The sequence below is a fragment of the Talpa occidentalis genome, unplaced genomic scaffold (genome assembly GCF_014898055.3).
Source record: "Talpa occidentalis isolate TD23 unplaced genomic scaffold, MPIMG_talOcc4v2.1 talOcc4.6, whole genome shotgun sequence".
NCBI classification, from domain to species: Eukaryota; Metazoa; Chordata; class Mammalia; order Eulipotyphla; family Talpidae; genus Talpa; species Talpa occidentalis.
This window is the reverse complement of record NW_023604972.1, coordinates 113750304-113768815: the sequence shown is the minus strand read 5'-3', so window position 1 is coordinate 113768815 and position 18512 is coordinate 113750304. Positions and strand designations below refer to the sequence as shown.

Sequence of the window (18512 nt, the reverse complement as noted above, 5' to 3'; positions counted from 1 at the left end):
AGGGAGATTATTCACGCTGGTTCCATAGAGCTGGCAGGGCAAACACAGAGTTCAGTCTCACCCTTTGACCTCACTGTGACTCTCCCCAATGATATCCATAAAAAGTTTATAGAGCACCTTGATCCCTTTTTTAATTATTTATTTATTTTTAAAAGATTTATTTTATTTATTTATACAAGCACTGGGCACAGTCAGAAGCGCGGGAGGGTGAGAGAATTCACCAGAGCCAGGGGGGAGAGCAGAGCAGGCAGACTGAAGTACACTGCTGAGGGGAGCAGCGGGCAGCAGGAGAGGTCTGCACACCACGTGGGACCCTCGCTGGTGGAGGGGATCGAACCGGTGCTGCAGAGGCTGCGGGCAGCCTTGCAACCCAGCGCTCAACCGCTGCACCACTAGGGAGGCCCTGATCCCTTTTTTTAATTGTTTTTCTTTTTTTATTGAGGTCATATTGGTTTATGACACTGAATATGATTTAGGGATCTCAGGTCACACCTCTTCAGATGGATGTTATACCAAGCCTGCCACTAAGGCACCCACAATCCACCAGAGTCCACTAAAGTATGTCCCCCCATTGCTTTTTACCCCCAGCCTCCCTCTCTAGTAGCCTCAGTGCTGCTGTCAGCTATCTAGGGTTTTTTTTTTTTTTTTTTTGGTTCTGTTTGGCATATTTCTTTGTTTTCTTTCTTTACTCTTTAGGTTTATTAACTGAGAGCTGAGGTATATTAACTCAAAGCCAGAAAAATAACCCTTCTGCCACAAGTCCCAGGGAAGTTCCTCTGAAAACTCTTTGACAAGTGTCAAACCTTTCCAGAATGTCAAAGGAGAACACTTAGAGGCCAAAGGAGTTGTGCTATTTTCTTCTGCATGCCTGCTTGCCACTGTTCCCATAAGATTTTAAGCCACAGTCCCATTTCTGGACATTTAATCCCCAAACACAATGCTTTTGTAGAGTAGGTCCAGTACAGATATTAAATAGTCACAGAAAGTGAGTTACTGGGTAGAAAATTCCTAACATAACACATTAGGGGTTTTTTCTATCCAAGAAGAAATTAGAAATTTTTCCAAAAGCAGTATCCATTGAGAAATGCTTTATTTCCTTTCTTTGCCTGCACAAGGAAAGTAAACCTGAGAGTGGTGGCAAATAGGTATTAGTTGATACCAGCTACCTTGAATTATTCTGAGGAGCAGTTATCTTGAGAAGTGGGTAACATGCAGATGTCACAGGTAGATATCATCATGGTAGCCTTAAGAGTCAAGTTAAGCAGGTTCGTGGACACAGACACACTGGAGCCCAGTTCTTTAGGTATGCAGATTGAGGTGATGCCCTCCTCGACACCTGGGCACCAGAGTTCTTGACCCAGCAACACCAAGGCAAGTTCCTAGCACCCCTGGAAAACACTGCAACACTGTACTCTCAAGAAACCAGATGGCCACTCGTGTGTAATGACAGCAGATTTTTCTTCCTCCCTCCATGTCATTCCTGCCCCTAACAGCATGGAATATATAGATCATTCAATATATCACTGAACAAAAACAACAAGGAAAATATGTCATTATGTCTAGAGCTTGAGACACATGAGCAAAGATTTAAAAAAAGCTTCTGTTTCAAGTGATTGAAAAACAGAAAAAGCAGAGACAAAATACAGCCCAAGTCATCTGTCCCTGAAAAATTAATCAGTAACTGCAGATTTCAGAGAACCCTCAGTTGCTTAAGAGTGTCACTAAAGACAGTCTACCAGAGATTGATATACCATATTGTATGAATTTTTTTCTTCCTAATTATATTATCAGTCTAAGTTCTTTTTCTTAATACAGTCTTTTTATGATTCTACTCGTGCACATTTTTTTCAGCTATTTTAATGTGAAATACAAGATTGAATGGGACTTCATTTTTAATAACTAACATCTTAGCTATGTGTTTTTCTGATGTTAACTTGGATTCTAAGACATCCTGATATTCTTTAAAATGTTTCATGCAGTGAAAATTTTATTCTTTTCCAAAGAATAAAAGTTAAAGTGGTTCCTAATTCTACTACCCAGATAATTCAGCTTGAAGCTTTTTTAAAGAAAGATATTAAATGCACATGGGTAGAAAATCCATGTATTGTGTAACAGAAAGCTACACAGTGAAGAGTGAGGCCATCTCTCTCCTCTTCCCATGGTCCCATTAATGACAAACTCAATTGTTTTTAGTACACTTTCCATATACAGGGATTGTTTATCCAACAGGATATATGCATGTAACACTAACACACATGCACATTTACCCAAAGGGAATGATAAATCCCTTTTGAACCTTGCTTTTATGTAATTTTAGAGAACTTTTCCTATCAGGACATACAGATCTAATTTGTCCTGTTTCTGGCTGGATCATAATTTATGTAACTAATTCAATATGGAAATATTTGGCTCTTTTGCATTTTAATTTTGTTTTGTTTTATCACCAAGGGCATTGCTATAACAAACATTTTTAAACAAATATCTTTGCAAAGTTTTTGCAAAAATAAAAGTCATACCTAATTATTGAGTGTGTCCCTTAGCAACCACTTTGACACTATATAAATTTTCAATCATGTTTTGCAAATATAATGGGTGGAAATAGATAATAGTGGATTATTTCTGAAACAGAATCTCCCTGAGTGTAGAAAAATATATCAATCAACATTTTAATAACTTAACACTGAAGTAGCAAGTAGAGGAATGTCAGATCTCTTTGGAATTAAAAAGGACACCATATTAATCAGTTTAGAAATTAACTATATTTAGAGGTTCACACATGATCTTATTGAAAAAAAAAGAAATAAGTCATTCACATCATACAGTCAGGTTTTCTGTTTCAAATCCTAGTCAGTTTTCCATTTTCCACGTACAGCTGACAAATCATTGTTTCCTCTCAAATACATAGCCATAATAAATACCACATCTACTGAAGTATTCCATGACATACTTTCCTTCTGAGAAATTGGAAAAGTTTTTAAGGCATAAAAAAGAGAAAGACAAAATTTTCAGTTTAGAAAAAAAAAACTCTTGCTCAGAAAATATCCATTCCATTTTTTTTTTTTTAAGAAAATAGAATCAATATCCTATATTTATAGTAAATTGTCTGCTGGGAATAAATATTGCTTTTTAAACTTCTACTCTGTTCTTACTCCACTCCCTCAACCAATGACGCTACCTTGGTTGGAATTCAGTTTTAGACCGCCAGAAATGAGTGAAGAGAGGGGAGGGTGTCTGGTTACATTCCAGTCTGAGGGGTCCCATGGGGGTTCCTCTGACCTGGTGATTACTTCACATGCAAACCCTAGTTGGCAATCCACACAAAAACGTAAAATAAGCCCAGTGTCTCTGGGTCTATCTAACAAAATTTCTAGTTCAGTCATCTTAAAAGTGGTCTCTACATTAGTGGTGGAAACGGACAGGCCAACCCCAATTCAGATCAAAAGCACTGAGTCGGCTTGGAATGAGAGAAGAACAAGTAGAAGAAATAATAAAGAAAATATATGCCCTGTTTTGTGAGTATCCAGTAATGAATACCACAGGACGTAATGCCCAATATCTTGTCACTGCATCTCAGCCATACCAAGTGAAAATCTTTTGACTTATAATAGGTTCATCCAATTAACAAGGACTGTATCCACTATTGCAGCACACCAGGCAGTACAACAGCAATCCCGAGCAGAGTTCCACTATCAGTTCTAAGTCATACCTTTGTACTTCTTTTTGAAACTTTACAAGTGACAACATAGAACATACAATCTCAGCAGAGACATCACATATCCCTATATCTTTTGAACGGAATTTGTCTGAGCCTTAGAAACACACTGGACCGCAAGTGTTTTTGTTTAGTGTGTTTGTGCCTATGTAGAAACTGTTCTACTTGTAATCTAGAGAATATTTAAATAAAATAAATATTTAGATTCAATAACAACAGCAAAACTAAAATATTTGACTTTGCAAACATCCAACAGATCTACCAACATAAATTTTTATGAAGTCTCTTCGAATGGGAATGTTCCTTCTCTTGTGCACAATTTTGAAGATATTGGTCCAAAATTCATCTTCTCTATTAAGGTTGGTAAGCCTGTCTTCAGGTGGGAAATCAAGAGGCAAAGTAAAGGAAAAAATGAGGTCAGGAAGAAGAGAAGAAAGTAAAAAGAAGTTGAAATATAGCAGTGGTTCTCAAACTTGACTGTGCATTAGAATCACCTAGGGGAATTGTTGAAACACAGGTCACTGTACTCCACCCACAGGGTTTCTGATTCATCAGGTCTGGAGAGGATGTAAAAATACGCATTTCCCATAATGGCGTGTTGATGCTTGTGGTCCAGATGCCATACTTTGAAAACCACTAAGATAGAGCATCGATAAGGAAATATTTGGGCTTTGTGCATAGCTTTTTCTTTTGGATAACGGATAAAATATTTTGAAAGCAAATATTCAACATTAATCAACAGAGCATTAATATAATAATATTACCATGCTCAATAGTCCCTGAAATAGAATTAGTATGCCAATTTATCCTTGGAGACCACTTCTATTTGAGAAGCTTATTATTTATATACAATTTTGTACATAGTAGTATCTAGAATTATTTAAATTCCGTTTCTTTTGGCTATTAGTCATCAATCATTAATCTAAAGACTGTTATCAGTTACCTAAAGAGAAATTAATCTGTGAAAGAATGACTTTCATAATATAATAGTATAAAAAATTTTGGAAAGTGAAAGATTCATCCATCATCCTAAGTCAATACAACTTGGGGAGAGATATTTTCTATTAGTGTGTTACATGGTTGCAACCCTGCAATTTGGTGATTTAAAATAAACAAAAAAAAAATCTTTGTAAGCGTGTTGGTATGTGATCCAGATCTCATGCAAAAGTTACAAAGTGTGTATGATATTTGAAACATTTTGTAAATTAGTAGTAAAAAGAAATTACCTTAATAGAGACTGTAGTATCAGTCTTTATATCAAGTGCTTATATATGTTGACCCATTTAATTCTCAGGTCAGTTATAAAGTTGGTGGGTTATTATTCCTCTGGGTGTTATTTAATGTTTCACAACTGGTTGGGTATGAGCACAGGCCAGTCAGAGCAGACTCCACCAATGAGAGCAGATAGTATATCTATCTACCTATTGAGTTGCTGATTGTCTTTATTTCAAAAGTTTGAAAACCTAAGTATAGTGAGATCAAGCACCTTGCACAATCCACTCTGCTAGTCAGGGGCAAAGTGGATCTTCATGCACTAGTAGCCCAATGCTACAGATGGTGGGTGTTCTTGACTATCTCTTATGTCACAAATTAGTACCAATTACAATTGTAGATGTTGCAATTTCCATGATGAGGAAAGACAAAGACCCAAAGTGTGACCATAAAATAATAAGATTTACTTTCATATGAACTCATTCTTACCACTTAATAGTTGCCATTCCTCAACACAAAGATTGTTGATCACTTTTGCAATATGTTCTGATGTAGCAGTAACCAGAATGTTTTATACTATTATGTAGGTATCAACAGGAAATGTTCCAATAAGCATGGCATCCGTGACCATCCACATCCCTCAATACACCAAAGAAAAGAATCCTCTAATGTACCTGACTGAAGTGCGCACAGATCAGGTAAGGGCAAGTGAATTTCCTATAAATGAGCACTCTCACTATGGAAAAACGCGATGAGTGGTCATATCTGACATCTTACTGATAGGAATTGGTATGATAACCCTTATGTGTCCTGGGTGCCAGTTAACTCACAATTAATATCATAATCAGGCAGGATGTTGTTACAATAAAAAAAATGTGTCTAGGGACTTATAGGCGGCCAGAGTTATTCCTAAAGTTCCACTGGGCCAAGTGAAGGTCTGACTTTATCAGAGCTCTGTTCTTAGAGAAGCTTGTTGACTGAGAAGTGAGACACTGAACCCACAATTGGAAAGTTGCAATTAATAACTGGCCTTCATGATGTCAGTCTGGACTTTGATAGTACTCAACCCTGGCAGTCTGGTCGTTCTAAATCCTGGCTGGTAAAGACCTAGGTTTTAATCACCTAGATCACTTTTTATTTTTTTAAAGATTTTTTTTTTATTTTTTAAAGATTTATTTATTTATACAAGAACCAGGGTACAGGCCAGATGTGTGGGAGGGTGAGAGGATTCACCAGAGACAGAGCGGGGAATAGAACAGGCAGACTAACGGAAATACACTGCTGAGGGGAGCAGTGGGTGAGACAGGAGAGGTCTGCCATACCATGTGGGTTGCTCCGTCACTGGTGGGGATCGAACCGGCACTGCAGAGGCTGCGACAGCTTCACAGTGCAGTGCTCAACCACCTGTACCACCAGGGAGGCCCTGGATCACTTTTTAAATAAGAGTGATACCCAGGTTCTCCCCACCCCCAGACCCAGGCAATTAACACAGAATCTCTAGGACTAAGACTCTAGCACTGGTATTTGTCATTAAAAAGCCCTGTGGGTGGTTCTAATATGTAGCCTGGACTGAGAAGCAAAGCTCTAGCCAAACCCGGACCTTGGCATAGCCTTAGTCTAGCACTTGGCTAGGTCTACAGCAGTGTTATTCCTGTAGTCTGTATAGGTGACTACAGATCGAAATCCTAAAACGTTCCACAAAAAGCCTTGGCTTGAATCACTCAGAGTCTATTGTTACTGCAGATTTGCCTGATCACATATGGACTGTAAGAACCAGTGCCTCATACTTGAATACTAGGAAGTTTACATTAGTGATTACAGATTACCAGACATGTGATCAGGTCAGCACAGGAAAGGAAGTCTGACAGCAGGTCCCCTGCCCTGACTTGTGACTATAGGAGTTCCTAATGTGTTGAAGGAAACTTTATAAGCCTTTCACTGATTTGATGTCCTTCTTTGTAGGCTGGTGACATCAATTGTATTGCCAAAGAAAATCCATTGAAAATAGGACAAACACCTGCTTCTGTATCTTTCAAGAGTGAAAATTTACGGCACATAAAGGAATTGGTGAGGACAGGCTAAAGTGGAAATAGTTTCGCTGGATGATTCATTGTTTTCCCTGGAAATCAAGGCACTTCTTTTCTACTACCACCTCATTTTTTTTTTTTTACAGATTTATTTATTTATACAAGCACTGGGTACAGTCAGAAGCGCGGGAGGGTGGGAGAATTCACCAGAGCCAGAGCAGGGAACAGAACAGGCAGACTGATGAAATACACTGCTGAGGGGAGCAGCGGGCGCAGCAGGAGAGGTCTGCGCACCATGTGGGACCCTCGCCGGTGGCCGGGGATTGAACCAGCACTGGCTGCGGGTAGCTTCGCAGCCCAGCGCTTAACCACTGCACCACCAGGGGAGGCCCCTACCACCTCATTTTAGAGCACTTTTTTCAATTTTGTTATTTTTTAAGGGAAAAAAGTAAGTATTTTTATTTTTTATTGAGTTAATATTGACTTTCAACACTGATTTAGAGATGTAGAATGCCACCCTTCAAATGTACGTCACCACACCGCACCCACCACAGGGACACCCATAGTCCTCCACCACAGTCCATCAATCCTCCCCTGCTTTTGCTCTCCATCCCACCTGCTACCTCAGGACACCTCAGTTCTATAGTTAGATTTCTATTTGTTTGGTTTGGCTTTGTCTGTTTCTTTCTTTTATTATATTCTACATATGGGTGAAATCATCTGGTATTTGTCTTTTTCCTTCTTAATTATTTCACTTAGCATAATTCCATCAGTTCCATCCATTGTCACAACTCACAAGATTTCATCATTTTTCTAACTGAGTAATAATTCTATTGTGAGTATTTACTACATTGTCTTTCTCCACTCAGCTGTTGTTGGGCACTTCAGTCATTTCCATGACTTGGCTATTGTAAATACTGCTGCTATGAACATTGGGGTGCATATATCCCTTCAAATTAGTGTTTTTGCATTCTTTGGGTAGATACCTGAGAAAGGGATTGGTAGATCATATAGTATTTTTAATGCTTTGAGAAAACTTCGTCCTGTTTCCATAAGTTGCTTGACCTAGTCTACATCCTCACCGACTGTGAAAGTTTCCTTTTTCTACAGACCATCTCAAACACTTGTTTCTGACCTTTTTGATATGGTGTGAGATAGACTCTCATTGTGGTTTTGGTGGCACTTCCTTCATGATAAGTGATGAGGAACATTTTTTCATGTCCTGTTGGCCATCTGTATGTTTTCTTTGGAGAAGTACCTATTTAGTTCTTCAGCCCCCCTTTTTTCTTTTGATTGGGTTCTTTTTGTCTTAATTTTTTCTTAATATTTCAATCAACATTTTGATATTGAAAACCTTGACATAAAATCTTAACTTGCTTATATTATTTGTTGCCTAACAATGAAAGCATTTTTTGAAGTAACATTGGTTTGAAAACTGTTTGAGGTGCACAACATCACACCTACCAACCCATCCTATCATGCCATCCCTCCCATCGAAGGTCTAGTTTCTTCCCACTCCAGCCCCTTCCCCTCTGAAAACCACCATTCTGCCTTCAGAATCTAAGGGTTTATAATTTTTTTATTTTATGTGCTTCATTCCTTTATTTTCCACATATGAGTGAAATCATTCTACATTAGTTTCACTCTTGGTGTTGTAATTCTGTGGGTTTTGACAAATGTGTGGCATGTGTCCACGATTTAATATCACACAGAATAGTTTCACCACCTTAAAAATCCTCTGTGCTCCATCTCATCATCCCTCCCTCCCTCTGACTCTTGACACCACTGTGTTTGTTGTTTTATTCTCAACATTTTGTTAATCTAATGAATGAATCTTTTTTTTTAAGATTTATTTATTTATGCAAACAAGAGCTGGGGTATAGGCCAGAGGTGTGGGGGGGGGTGGTGGTGAAAGGATTTACCAGAGACAGAGTGGGGAACAGAACAGGCAGATTGACCGAAGTACACTGCTGAGGGGAGCAGCGGGCGAATCAGGAGAGGTCTGCTGCACCATGTAGGTGGCTCCCTGGCTGGTCGGGAATTGAACTTGTGCTGCAGTGACTGCGGTTAGCTTCATAGGTAACGTCTTAACCCTTGCGCCACCAGGGAGGCCCCAGGAATGAATATTATTAGGTTAATGAATAAATTACACTGCATTTTTGTGTATATATACTCAATAATTTACCTAACTAGTACATTATTGATAGACACAAATTATTTAGTTTTTTTAACTCTCAGAAACCGTGCAATAAACAGGCTTGGTGTGTTCTCCACATATTTATGGTTCTGAGACCAAGGGTGTGCATGGCATGGCATGGTGCCAAAATCTCTTGAAGAAGGGTCATAATGACTAGTAGGCATGAGATTGACTATTTCCCTATGCCCTTCCCAGCACTGGGTTTATCTACTGTTTTGCAACCATCCCCACCCCAGGGTGGTAGGTTCACCATTGGTTCAGGCAGCTTAAAAGAGAACCTTGGAGCCCTTGGCATCACCCCCACAAGTTTTTTTAAATAGTATGCAGGGGAAACAAGCCAGCAGGGACACAGCAACTTGGGCCCCCTGTGAATCTTTACATACTCTTTCCTCTGGGCTTTCTCTGACATTCTCTCATGGTCTCTTCCCTCTTGTAGCCTTTCTGCTGTAGTTGTTCTCTGAGTAACCCCGCCCTTAGAGCCGCACGCCTCCAGGCTCAGGTGTGCCCACTTACACAAGCCTACACCACACTCCAGGTGTCCACCATCAGGCATGCTTGCATGCCCACGCCCACGCTCCCAAATGCCTTCTGCTTACAAAGCCCGAAGGCGATATAGCCTGAGGCTACTCACTTACCCTACATCTACCTTTGTAAGGCTTTAGCATTTATTTTTAAAGCTCCATACTAATCCCCTCTCTTCTTTTACCTTTGAATCCAACCTGAAAGAACTGCAGAACGGCTTCATGTAGTAATCTTACTTGCTGGCTGAGAGACCTTCAAGTGAAGGGAGAATACTTCCTCAATGTGTCTACCCGGATTTGGAATGGGACATTTGCAGCAGTAAGTATCAGCTGTATTTATTAGGTTTATCTATAGCAAGGAAGCAGATGGTATTATTGCCACAAAGCTCATAACCCTTGAAAAAATTATCACCAGTGCCCTAATAACCCAGGGCAGTTTTACTCTGGAAGGCAGTAAATGTGTCCCTTGCCAAAACTTAACCTATCTGGCTGTGTCTCGGAATGACCTGGGGTGAAATTTGTGGCGTGTGCCTCTTGGAGTGGTGTCACCATCCCCTCTGCTGCCCTTGGTTATACGGGGTCACCTGCTTTGTCTCCCTCCCGTGTTCTTGGCACTCTCTCATAGTCTCCTCAAATGCCCAACTCGAAATGTTTGTCTCATTCCTTGAACCCTTAGTTAATTGTTTGATATCAAACCACCCAGAAGATGAATTGGATGCAAGGATCAATCTTCTTAAGTCAGAGCCAGGCAACCACTCTGCTCTTCTGTTTTACCTCTTCTCTGATGAAAGCCCAGAATGTATACAACTTTTTAAGGCATTTCAAGCTCTATAAAAACTTTGAAAAAAAGTGCCAAAACAGTGTCAGAGCGGTTTTCCATTTGGCAAGTTTGACTCTGTAATAGTGACATCTGCTTTCAACAGAGATTTTCGTTGCTGGAATTTCAATCTGGCATTAAAAAACGATGAAAAAAATATAAAGATAGCCTTTTATAAGGCTATCTCCTTATAAAAATATAAGGAAAAATTTAGTGCTCCTTAAATCTTACTGCATAGGGGGCTAGCTGGTCTTTTTACCAATGCTGGTTCTCTTTGAGATAGCAAAATAGAAATCAATCTGAAACCTCCTGGGGAGATTGCAGCTCTCAGTGGATTTTTTTGTGTGTGACTGAATCAGTCCTCAAGACATTTACCAGCCATACTTCCAGTGCCATGAACCATACTCTATTCCCTGCTCTGTTGCATGGTCTCTCCAACAACTCCATTCCTGCTCTGCATTTTGTGTAAAAATAAGAGAACTAGTTACCCTCCTCTGAGCTTGTCTGAGAACCAAAAATATAAGCCATGTTCTTGGATAAAGACATAATAAAAAGAAGAAAAGTAAAAGGGCAGGAAAAAAAAAAGGAATCCAGCCGAGGAGTTGGGTTTTCTTTTCTCTTTTTAAATTTTGTTTCCTTATTAGTTGCATTTGCTTTCACGAAAGCCTCTAGGACTCCTCTAAATTCTCTAAGTTGCAATGTGTGGCCATAGCTGTGCCCCTGTCCCAGCTGCAGCAGTTTGGTGCTCAGACTCAACAGTTGACTCTTGGCTCCATGATTTGAGGACCAAATGTTTTCATAGCAACCTTTGCCAGCTGGGAAGAAAACTGAGTGCTGCAAATCACAATGCAATCACTCTGGCTCTGTAAAAGCATTTAGTTTGTCTTGAATTTGTTTAAAGCTACGTCATTTTTAACTGTAAGACCTTTTAAAGTATTTCCCCAAAGGTTTTCAGCAGCAGTTTCATTTCTGAGAGCAAAAGTCTAAAGAAGTGTATTATTTTTGCCTTTTCAATGGGGTCACCATGGTTAAACTGAGAAAACACCCATAAAAGTTAATGACTATCAAGTGCAACCCATCTTCCTCCTGCGTGAAAGTTCAAATGTTGATCCCTACCTTGTTCTCAGTTATTTCAAAAGCAAAATGGATATTCTGAGACCACCTAGGAGATCCTGTCTAAAATAAGGATCTCATTTCCTCTATTAGAGCCCATTAATGGACCACCTCTCACCCTTTTACTGCAAGTCAACTTAACGTTTCCAGTAATTTCATCACAAAGTGATCATTCAGTTCTCCAATTGATGACATTGCCGGCTGCCATTTGTAAGGAAAAGGCTTGTTGAATGCTGGCAGGTGTGGCGCTTCATGCTCTGAGTATGCTGGTATACCTGCCACTGCTTGTTAGCCCGGCAGGGTATTTTGAGCCTGGGTGAAGCCCAGACTTGGGAGGGCATGTGTATCAGTGTTGTAAGGAAATTCTTTCATCCTCAGCCTATACGGACTGTGAAATCAACATTCACTTTTACGCTTCAAAAAAATTGAAACCATTATCAATACTCAGTGTTGAGTAATCCAGTGATCTGGATTAACTGCTGATGCAATCTTCAACCTTGAGAAAATAAAATGACTAAGGCTGAGCCCATGGAAAGGAAATAAATCATTCACTTTTTGAATATGCATTCTCTGACTCCAGATACAGTTTAGCTAATTACCTCATATTGTATATTGACTCTTGTGCCCTGGTTACCAAAAACAGTTGAATCCTAGCAGTCAGGCACTTTTCAAATCTGGTCTTTGTTATTCTGTTTCAAAGTATGTATTTGGTCCAATTTGCATTATAAAGAAAACACTATAAACATCAATAATATGTCCATAGGAAAGTACATTATTTTTCTATAACTAGAACAAGGAATGCATGTGAAGTCATTCACATCAGGTTACTAGTAACATCAGCACTAAATAAATACATGTCTGTCCTGTATGCATCCCTAAATCCAGTAATTGTTGATAGCAACAAATTGGAGACCTGAAATATACCTCATATAGCATGCAAACAGGCTCAGGGTGGCTACTGCTGACATGCACAGTCAAGTTCAAGTGTACTTTTTAAACGGTACTATTTTACATGTGTGTATACAGAAGAAAAATTGCATTCCCTTCGCAGTCTGATATCCCATTTCATTACCTGAGTTATTCAGTTAAGTATATAAAAATATTGAGTTTGTGACTTTCTATGTCAAGAATTTCATTGTGGTTTTAAAAATCTGAACTATGATCTCTCCCAATTAAAAGCTTCATTTTGAAACCCTGGCTTCTTAGCCCTGTTTTTAAGTTAAAATCACCCAAGAGATTTTTCTTTTAGCTGCTATCTGGGCACCCTTCCCAGATTTCATCCCTTTCTCCCCCCACCCCACCCCAGAGACTTGGTTTATTCAGCTACGGCAGTACCCAGCCATCCCCAGGTTGTAAAAGTTCTCCAGATACTTCTGGTGTGGGGTCCTGTCACTGGCTTTATTAAGTTTTAGCACACAAAGATTCCTGGGTCTTCAGAGTTGGTGTTTGCTCTTGCCACTTTCCACAAGGAAATAAATAACAAGCCTGTGGAGTTTTATGCATTAACTTCTGCTAGGATAACATGTATTCTTTTTGCTTATGTTCCAGTCCACTTTCCAGACAGTACAGCTGACAGCTGCTGCAGAAATTGACACCTACAACCCTCAGATATATGTGATTGAAGAAAACACTGTCACGGTGAGTGCACCGCCTCCCTCTCTCTGGGTGTGAGAATCTATGATAGACTTGCCATTTCTGAAAATTTAGAAGAGTTGTTCTCACCTACATGCTCGTTGAAGTACTTTACTGAAACTCTAAAAATCTGATGCTTTCTATCCTGAGTATTTGGCATGGGTGTTTGCTACTCAGAAAAGCTGCTTGATATACCTGTCCTCCTCCACACTACCCACGTTGGCAAAGCTGGACCAGAAGTGATGGTCCAAGCCAAACACAGCACATCTTGCTGAGGTCCCTTCTTCATGCCTTAAAGCAGCGCCATCTAGTCTGTCTCATGCACACACACAACAGTCTCAATCTTAGATGGCAAAATCTAAGCGATGCTTAGTTGAATCATATATTGTATTTAAGAGCATTTTTCAGGAGAAGTGCTGAAGATTGCCTAATAAGTAAGGCATTGATTAGCAAACGTCTCTTCCTTTTTTCTGTAGTACTCCTTATAACTAGACGCTGATGCTGTGTGGAGTGTCCATTCATAGTGTCTTACAGTCCGGAAAACTATAAATGCTCCCCTTAGTAAAAAAAAAAAAAAAAGTTGTGTGAAAAAATGAACTTTCACAGAAAACAAAGACTCACTGTTTCAGGAATTGGCACAGGATGACTTTCCTTTGCACTGAAGCTCTGGTTAGAATATGCCATATTTAGATACAGCGGGATTTCCATGCTCTGCTAATCTGCTGGCAAAGCCCTAGTGTTTTCCTCCCAATACTTTTGTTAGGAACTAGAAGCCAGCTCAAGATTCTACCCCCATGGTCAACTTGGCAGCTGGCCTTGGTCCACTGCTACTGTCCAAGGACTTGGTTCAAATGCCAAGCGCCCCGTGAACTCTGGGCCTTTCAGTGCCTCATACTGGCACTCACACTGCTCTCCTCTTTGTTCTGGGGGAAAGGATCCCATACAATAGAGGACCCTTTTCTGTCTCTAGTTCAGGGTTGCCAGCAAAAGCCCACACCCTGTCTTCAGACGCTGGGATATGGAAAATCAGAAATGGAGCCAAAGGGAATGGGAGCCTCAAATTCAAAGTACTATGAACTTGGCCAGGGAGAAAGTACTGTAGATCTAATGAAAGTTCATTATAGAAAAATGAATACCTGAGCCTTTGAAGTCTTTTGTTTTATTAGACAGCTGTGTTAAATGTATTAACTGAAATTTCAAATTAACAATTTTAGTGAACCCTTTAAGAAATTTTTCTCTTCTTGGTTTTCTCTAAGCAGTAGTGATAACAAAGCAAGTGTTACTTAATTACATCTATGAAAATATTTTGAATCCAAATAATTTGGATAATTTTTGAATAATATTTGGAATCCAAATAATATATTGATATATCCCTACAGATTGATAAGTGATTCTTAAATATATTGGCATTCCAAACCCACTTAAAAATCTGATACAAGAGTTTTGTACTCAGATATTTATGGAACCCAGATGAGAGAATTCTGGAATAGAGAGAAATCAGGTTATGACTATCATTGAGCATTAACTATGTGAATTTATCATTACTTAATTATTCTATTTCTACACTGATTAAAACCTTTAGTTCTTAGGGCCTCCCTGGTGGCCCAGCGGTTGAGCACTGGGTTGCGAAGCTGCCCGCAGCCTCTGAAACACCGGTTCAATCCCCGGCCACCAGGCAAGGGTCCCACATGGCTCGCAGACCTCTCCTGTCGCCCGCTGCTCCCCTCAGCAGTGTACTTCGTCAGTCTGCCTGTTCTGTTCCCCGCTCTGGCTCTGCTGAATTTCTCTCACCCTCCCACGCTTCTGACTGTACCCAGTGCTTGCATAAATAAATAAATAAATATTTTGAAAAAAAAAAAAAAAACCCTTTAGTTCTTAAAGAAACAAGTGAGGCCATAAGACCAAATTCAAGTTTAGTCCAACTTGTAAATTCCATGATAAAAAGCAATTTGGCTGCCACTGCAATTCAGTGTTAAATAAGTTAGAGTTTTCCTCTTGTTATAGCTCTTAAAATATGTACTTTGTAGAGGCATGTTTTTTATTTATTTTATTTGTTTGTTTGTTTTGTTTATACATGCACTGGGTACAGTCAGAAGCGCGGGAGGGTGAGAGAGAATTCACCAGAGCCAGAGTGGGGAGCAGAGCAGGCAGAAGGACCGAAGTACACTGCTGAGGGGAGCAGTGGGCGGCAGGAGAGGTCTGCGCACCATGTGGGACCCTCCTCTGGTGGCCGGGGAGCAGCCAGGGATCGAACCGGCGCCGCAGAGGCCGCGGGCAGCTTCGCAACCCAGCGCTCAACCGCTACGCCACCGGGGAGGCCCTTAAAATATGTACTTTGTGGAAGGAAAAAGGTTGTGATTCTTTCTGCAATTCCCAAAAAAAAAAAAAATAGTTTTACTGTTAGATAGTTAAGCACCCATTCTATTTAGTCACAAAGATGGCCAGGAATTGTAAGTAGCCCAAGGACAGTTTTGTTAGTGAGAAGGTCAACTTGCATCCTGAGATAATGCTTCTACTCTTTAACAATTCATATCAAGTACTTGGGTGATCATTGAGTGAAATCAGTATTTTAGGAGACTGATGCAAAATTGTTGTTTAATCATAAGTGGTTTGGGTTGTTAATTTGTTTGATCTCTGGCTATTTCCCAACACTGGGTTTCAAATGCTATTCCTTGATGATGAGATTATGCCAGAAAGTGAAGTTCCTATTGCATAAGTAATTAAAGCATCTGAGATTCTCAGAGAAGGCATAACTGCTAAATACAGATGAAATTCAAGGGAGGAAACTAGACAGCTTGTATTCGTTGCCTGTACTTTGCAGGAGTTTTTTCTCTAGAAATTATCCTACACAATGTTTAATCGAGGAATGCAATCATGAGCAAGTCACATCCATTTTCAGACTATTATTTACACAATTAAAGAATTAGATCATGCCGCTTTTTGGGATGTGAAAATCGGATAACTCAAGTGTTTATATACATTTACAGATTCCTATTACCATCATGAAGCCCCATGAGAAAGCTGAAGTACCAACTGGAGTCATAGTAGGAAGTATATTTGCAGGACTCCTTTTGCTGTTAGCTTTGGTTGCAATTTTATGGAAGGTAAGAAAAATTTCATATTTTAAAATACATCAAATGGCAATCTTAAGTTTTATATGCTACCTCCTCCATCATAAGAGAAAAGGAAAGGCAAGTGAACATTCTCATTCGTGTCCTTGAAAACAATCAATTAGGACTTTATCTCCGTGGTCTGGGTCACTATGCTTTTTTTTAAATCTTCCTTTCATCCAGACACTTGAATGTTTTGTCCAGCTGAAAATGTTAATCTCATGCAATTCAGTTCTTGGGTAGTTTCCTTGCAGAAGAACTGACCCCAGGTGATACTACATACTGCCCTTTCCAGAGCTCCAGTGACCACTGGGGAGTGATCATCCCCGGATGCTTTAGGGGAGTGGGCAGCAAAGGGGCTTCCAAAGCACCATACCAAGTAAGCCATAGATGGTAACATTCTTCCCTTATCTTTACAGCTTGGCTTCTTCAAAAGAAAGTATGAAAAAATGAGCAAAAATCCAGATGAGATTGACGAGACCACAGAACTCAATAGCTAAAGCACCAGCAGCTGTCACTGCGGTGGGAACTGTTTCACAGCTAGGATTTGCTATATGCGCAAATGGATTTCTTTTTCAGTCCCAGTGTTTCATAATGTAATAGGTAAACTAGCCTGATATTTTAAGAAAACTGCAGGGCAGTTTGGAAAGAAGGAAATTGAGAAGGGGGGTGGGGGTGGACAGGCATATAAATGGTAGAAGACTTATTTTATATGGGGAAATGTGATCTTTATGCTGGCTGGTCCAGAGTTTACATTATAATGTTCATTGTGTTGGAAACATGAAATGCTTCCAAACATGACAACTCCTAAATATATATATATAAAGTTTCCCAACATTTTTTTTTGGGGGGGGGAGTCCAATCATTTAAAACAATTGCTTTTAAATATCAAAAACAAAAGAGGAAGTACTCAGTATAGATTGAAAATTAGTTTGGATATTGATGTTAACAAGATGGAAAAGCCCAACAGGTCTTCAACTTAGTGTTGCTCAGCCAGGGTGCTACAGGTATTGCAAGTCATAATTTTGTTTCTGAATTAGGCAACAGCTGCCTCCTCAGAGTCCTTTCTTGCTACGGTACTAATCACACCATGCACAAATAACTGGTAGAAGCCTAGAGTTTGCCTCCTGCAAAAGAAATCTCCATGTAAGAGGGGGAGGGTGTGGGGGTGGGGGTCAGGGAGGGAGTAGTTTAGAGGTCAAAACCCTATTTTTATTTAAAATGTGTAATATAATATTTATGATAAAATCCTGTCTGCTGGGGGCCAAACCTGTGCTGGAGGAAGGAGGAAATTTCCTCTCTTTTAGGATGCACGGCTGGCTGGTAGGGACCTAGTAAATTTTTGAAAAATCAGTAATCCTCTTTGGCATCCTTGAGGCTTCTATACCAAACCACTGTCCTACCTCTTGGTGCCTCCACTTCTATCAGTCCACTGACACCTGCTTCCCTCTCCAGTAGTCTGGACCTATCCACTTTCCTTACCTCCCAATTCCTCTTGTCCCGTCTCCACTCCCTCAGGGCAGCTGCTCCTCAGCAGGGTTAGGGAGGAAAAAGGCACAATTGCACGAGTTACTGTGTAATCCCCTTAACTTCAGGGAGCTATTTTCATTTATTGCTAGACAAGAAAAATAAGCCTAAATTTCTAATTGTTGGGATTTCAGGCAGCGATGACAAGGTAAAATAATATCTCAGGATTGGTTTGAAGGTCAAGGAGACAGTGGAAATCACTAAATTATGTGTTACACCTGTGTCAAGCATGCCTAAACTCCCAGGATAAATTTCACCTGAGCTAGTTTACCAGATAGTTCTTGTATTTAAAAAAAACAAACTGGGGAACAGGCCAGAGTCGGGGCGGGGGGGGGGGGTGGTGAGAGGACCTACCAGAGACAGTGGGGAACAGAACAGGCAGATGAACTGAAATACACTACTAAGGAGAGCAGCAGGCGAGTCAGGAGAGGTCTGCTGCACCATGTGGGCAGCTCCCTGATTGAACTCGTGTTGCAGTGAGCCTCATAAGATGCATCTTAACCCCTTGAGCCACTCCAGGTAGCTTTTTATAAAGGTTGAGTTAATTATACAAGAACTGTGGGGGTACAGGCCAGGAAGTGGGGAGCAGAGCAGGCAGTCTGCAATGCCTTGCGGCGAACCGCCGGCCAGCCGGGGGAATCGAA

General features: G+C 40.2%; 1 protein-coding gene across 3 annotated transcripts in view; it reads left to right on the top strand.

Moving 5' to 3' along the window:
* ITGA2 (integrin subunit alpha 2) overlaps positions 1-17488 on the top strand; it is an 82043-nt gene extending 64555 nt beyond the window's left edge. For 2 of the 3 annotated variants that reach the window (XM_037530642.2, XM_037530643.2), the window contains exons 24-30: positions 3969-4071; positions 5512-5622; positions 6887-6991; positions 9875-9988; positions 13148-13237; positions 16219-16335; positions 16761-17488. In XM_037530642.2, coding sequence (XP_037386539.1) covers positions 3969-4071; positions 5512-5622; positions 6887-6991; positions 9875-9988; positions 13148-13237; positions 16219-16335; positions 16761-16841 — 721 coding nt within the window. In that variant the 3' untranslated portion in view covers positions 16842-17488. The remainder of the gene's footprint in view (positions 1-3968; positions 4072-5511; positions 5623-6886; positions 6992-9874; positions 9989-13147; positions 13238-16218; positions 16336-16760) is intronic. The other variant, XR_008549387.1, reaches the window with a different exon arrangement.
* The last annotated feature ends 1024 nt before the right edge of the window (positions 17489-18512 follow it).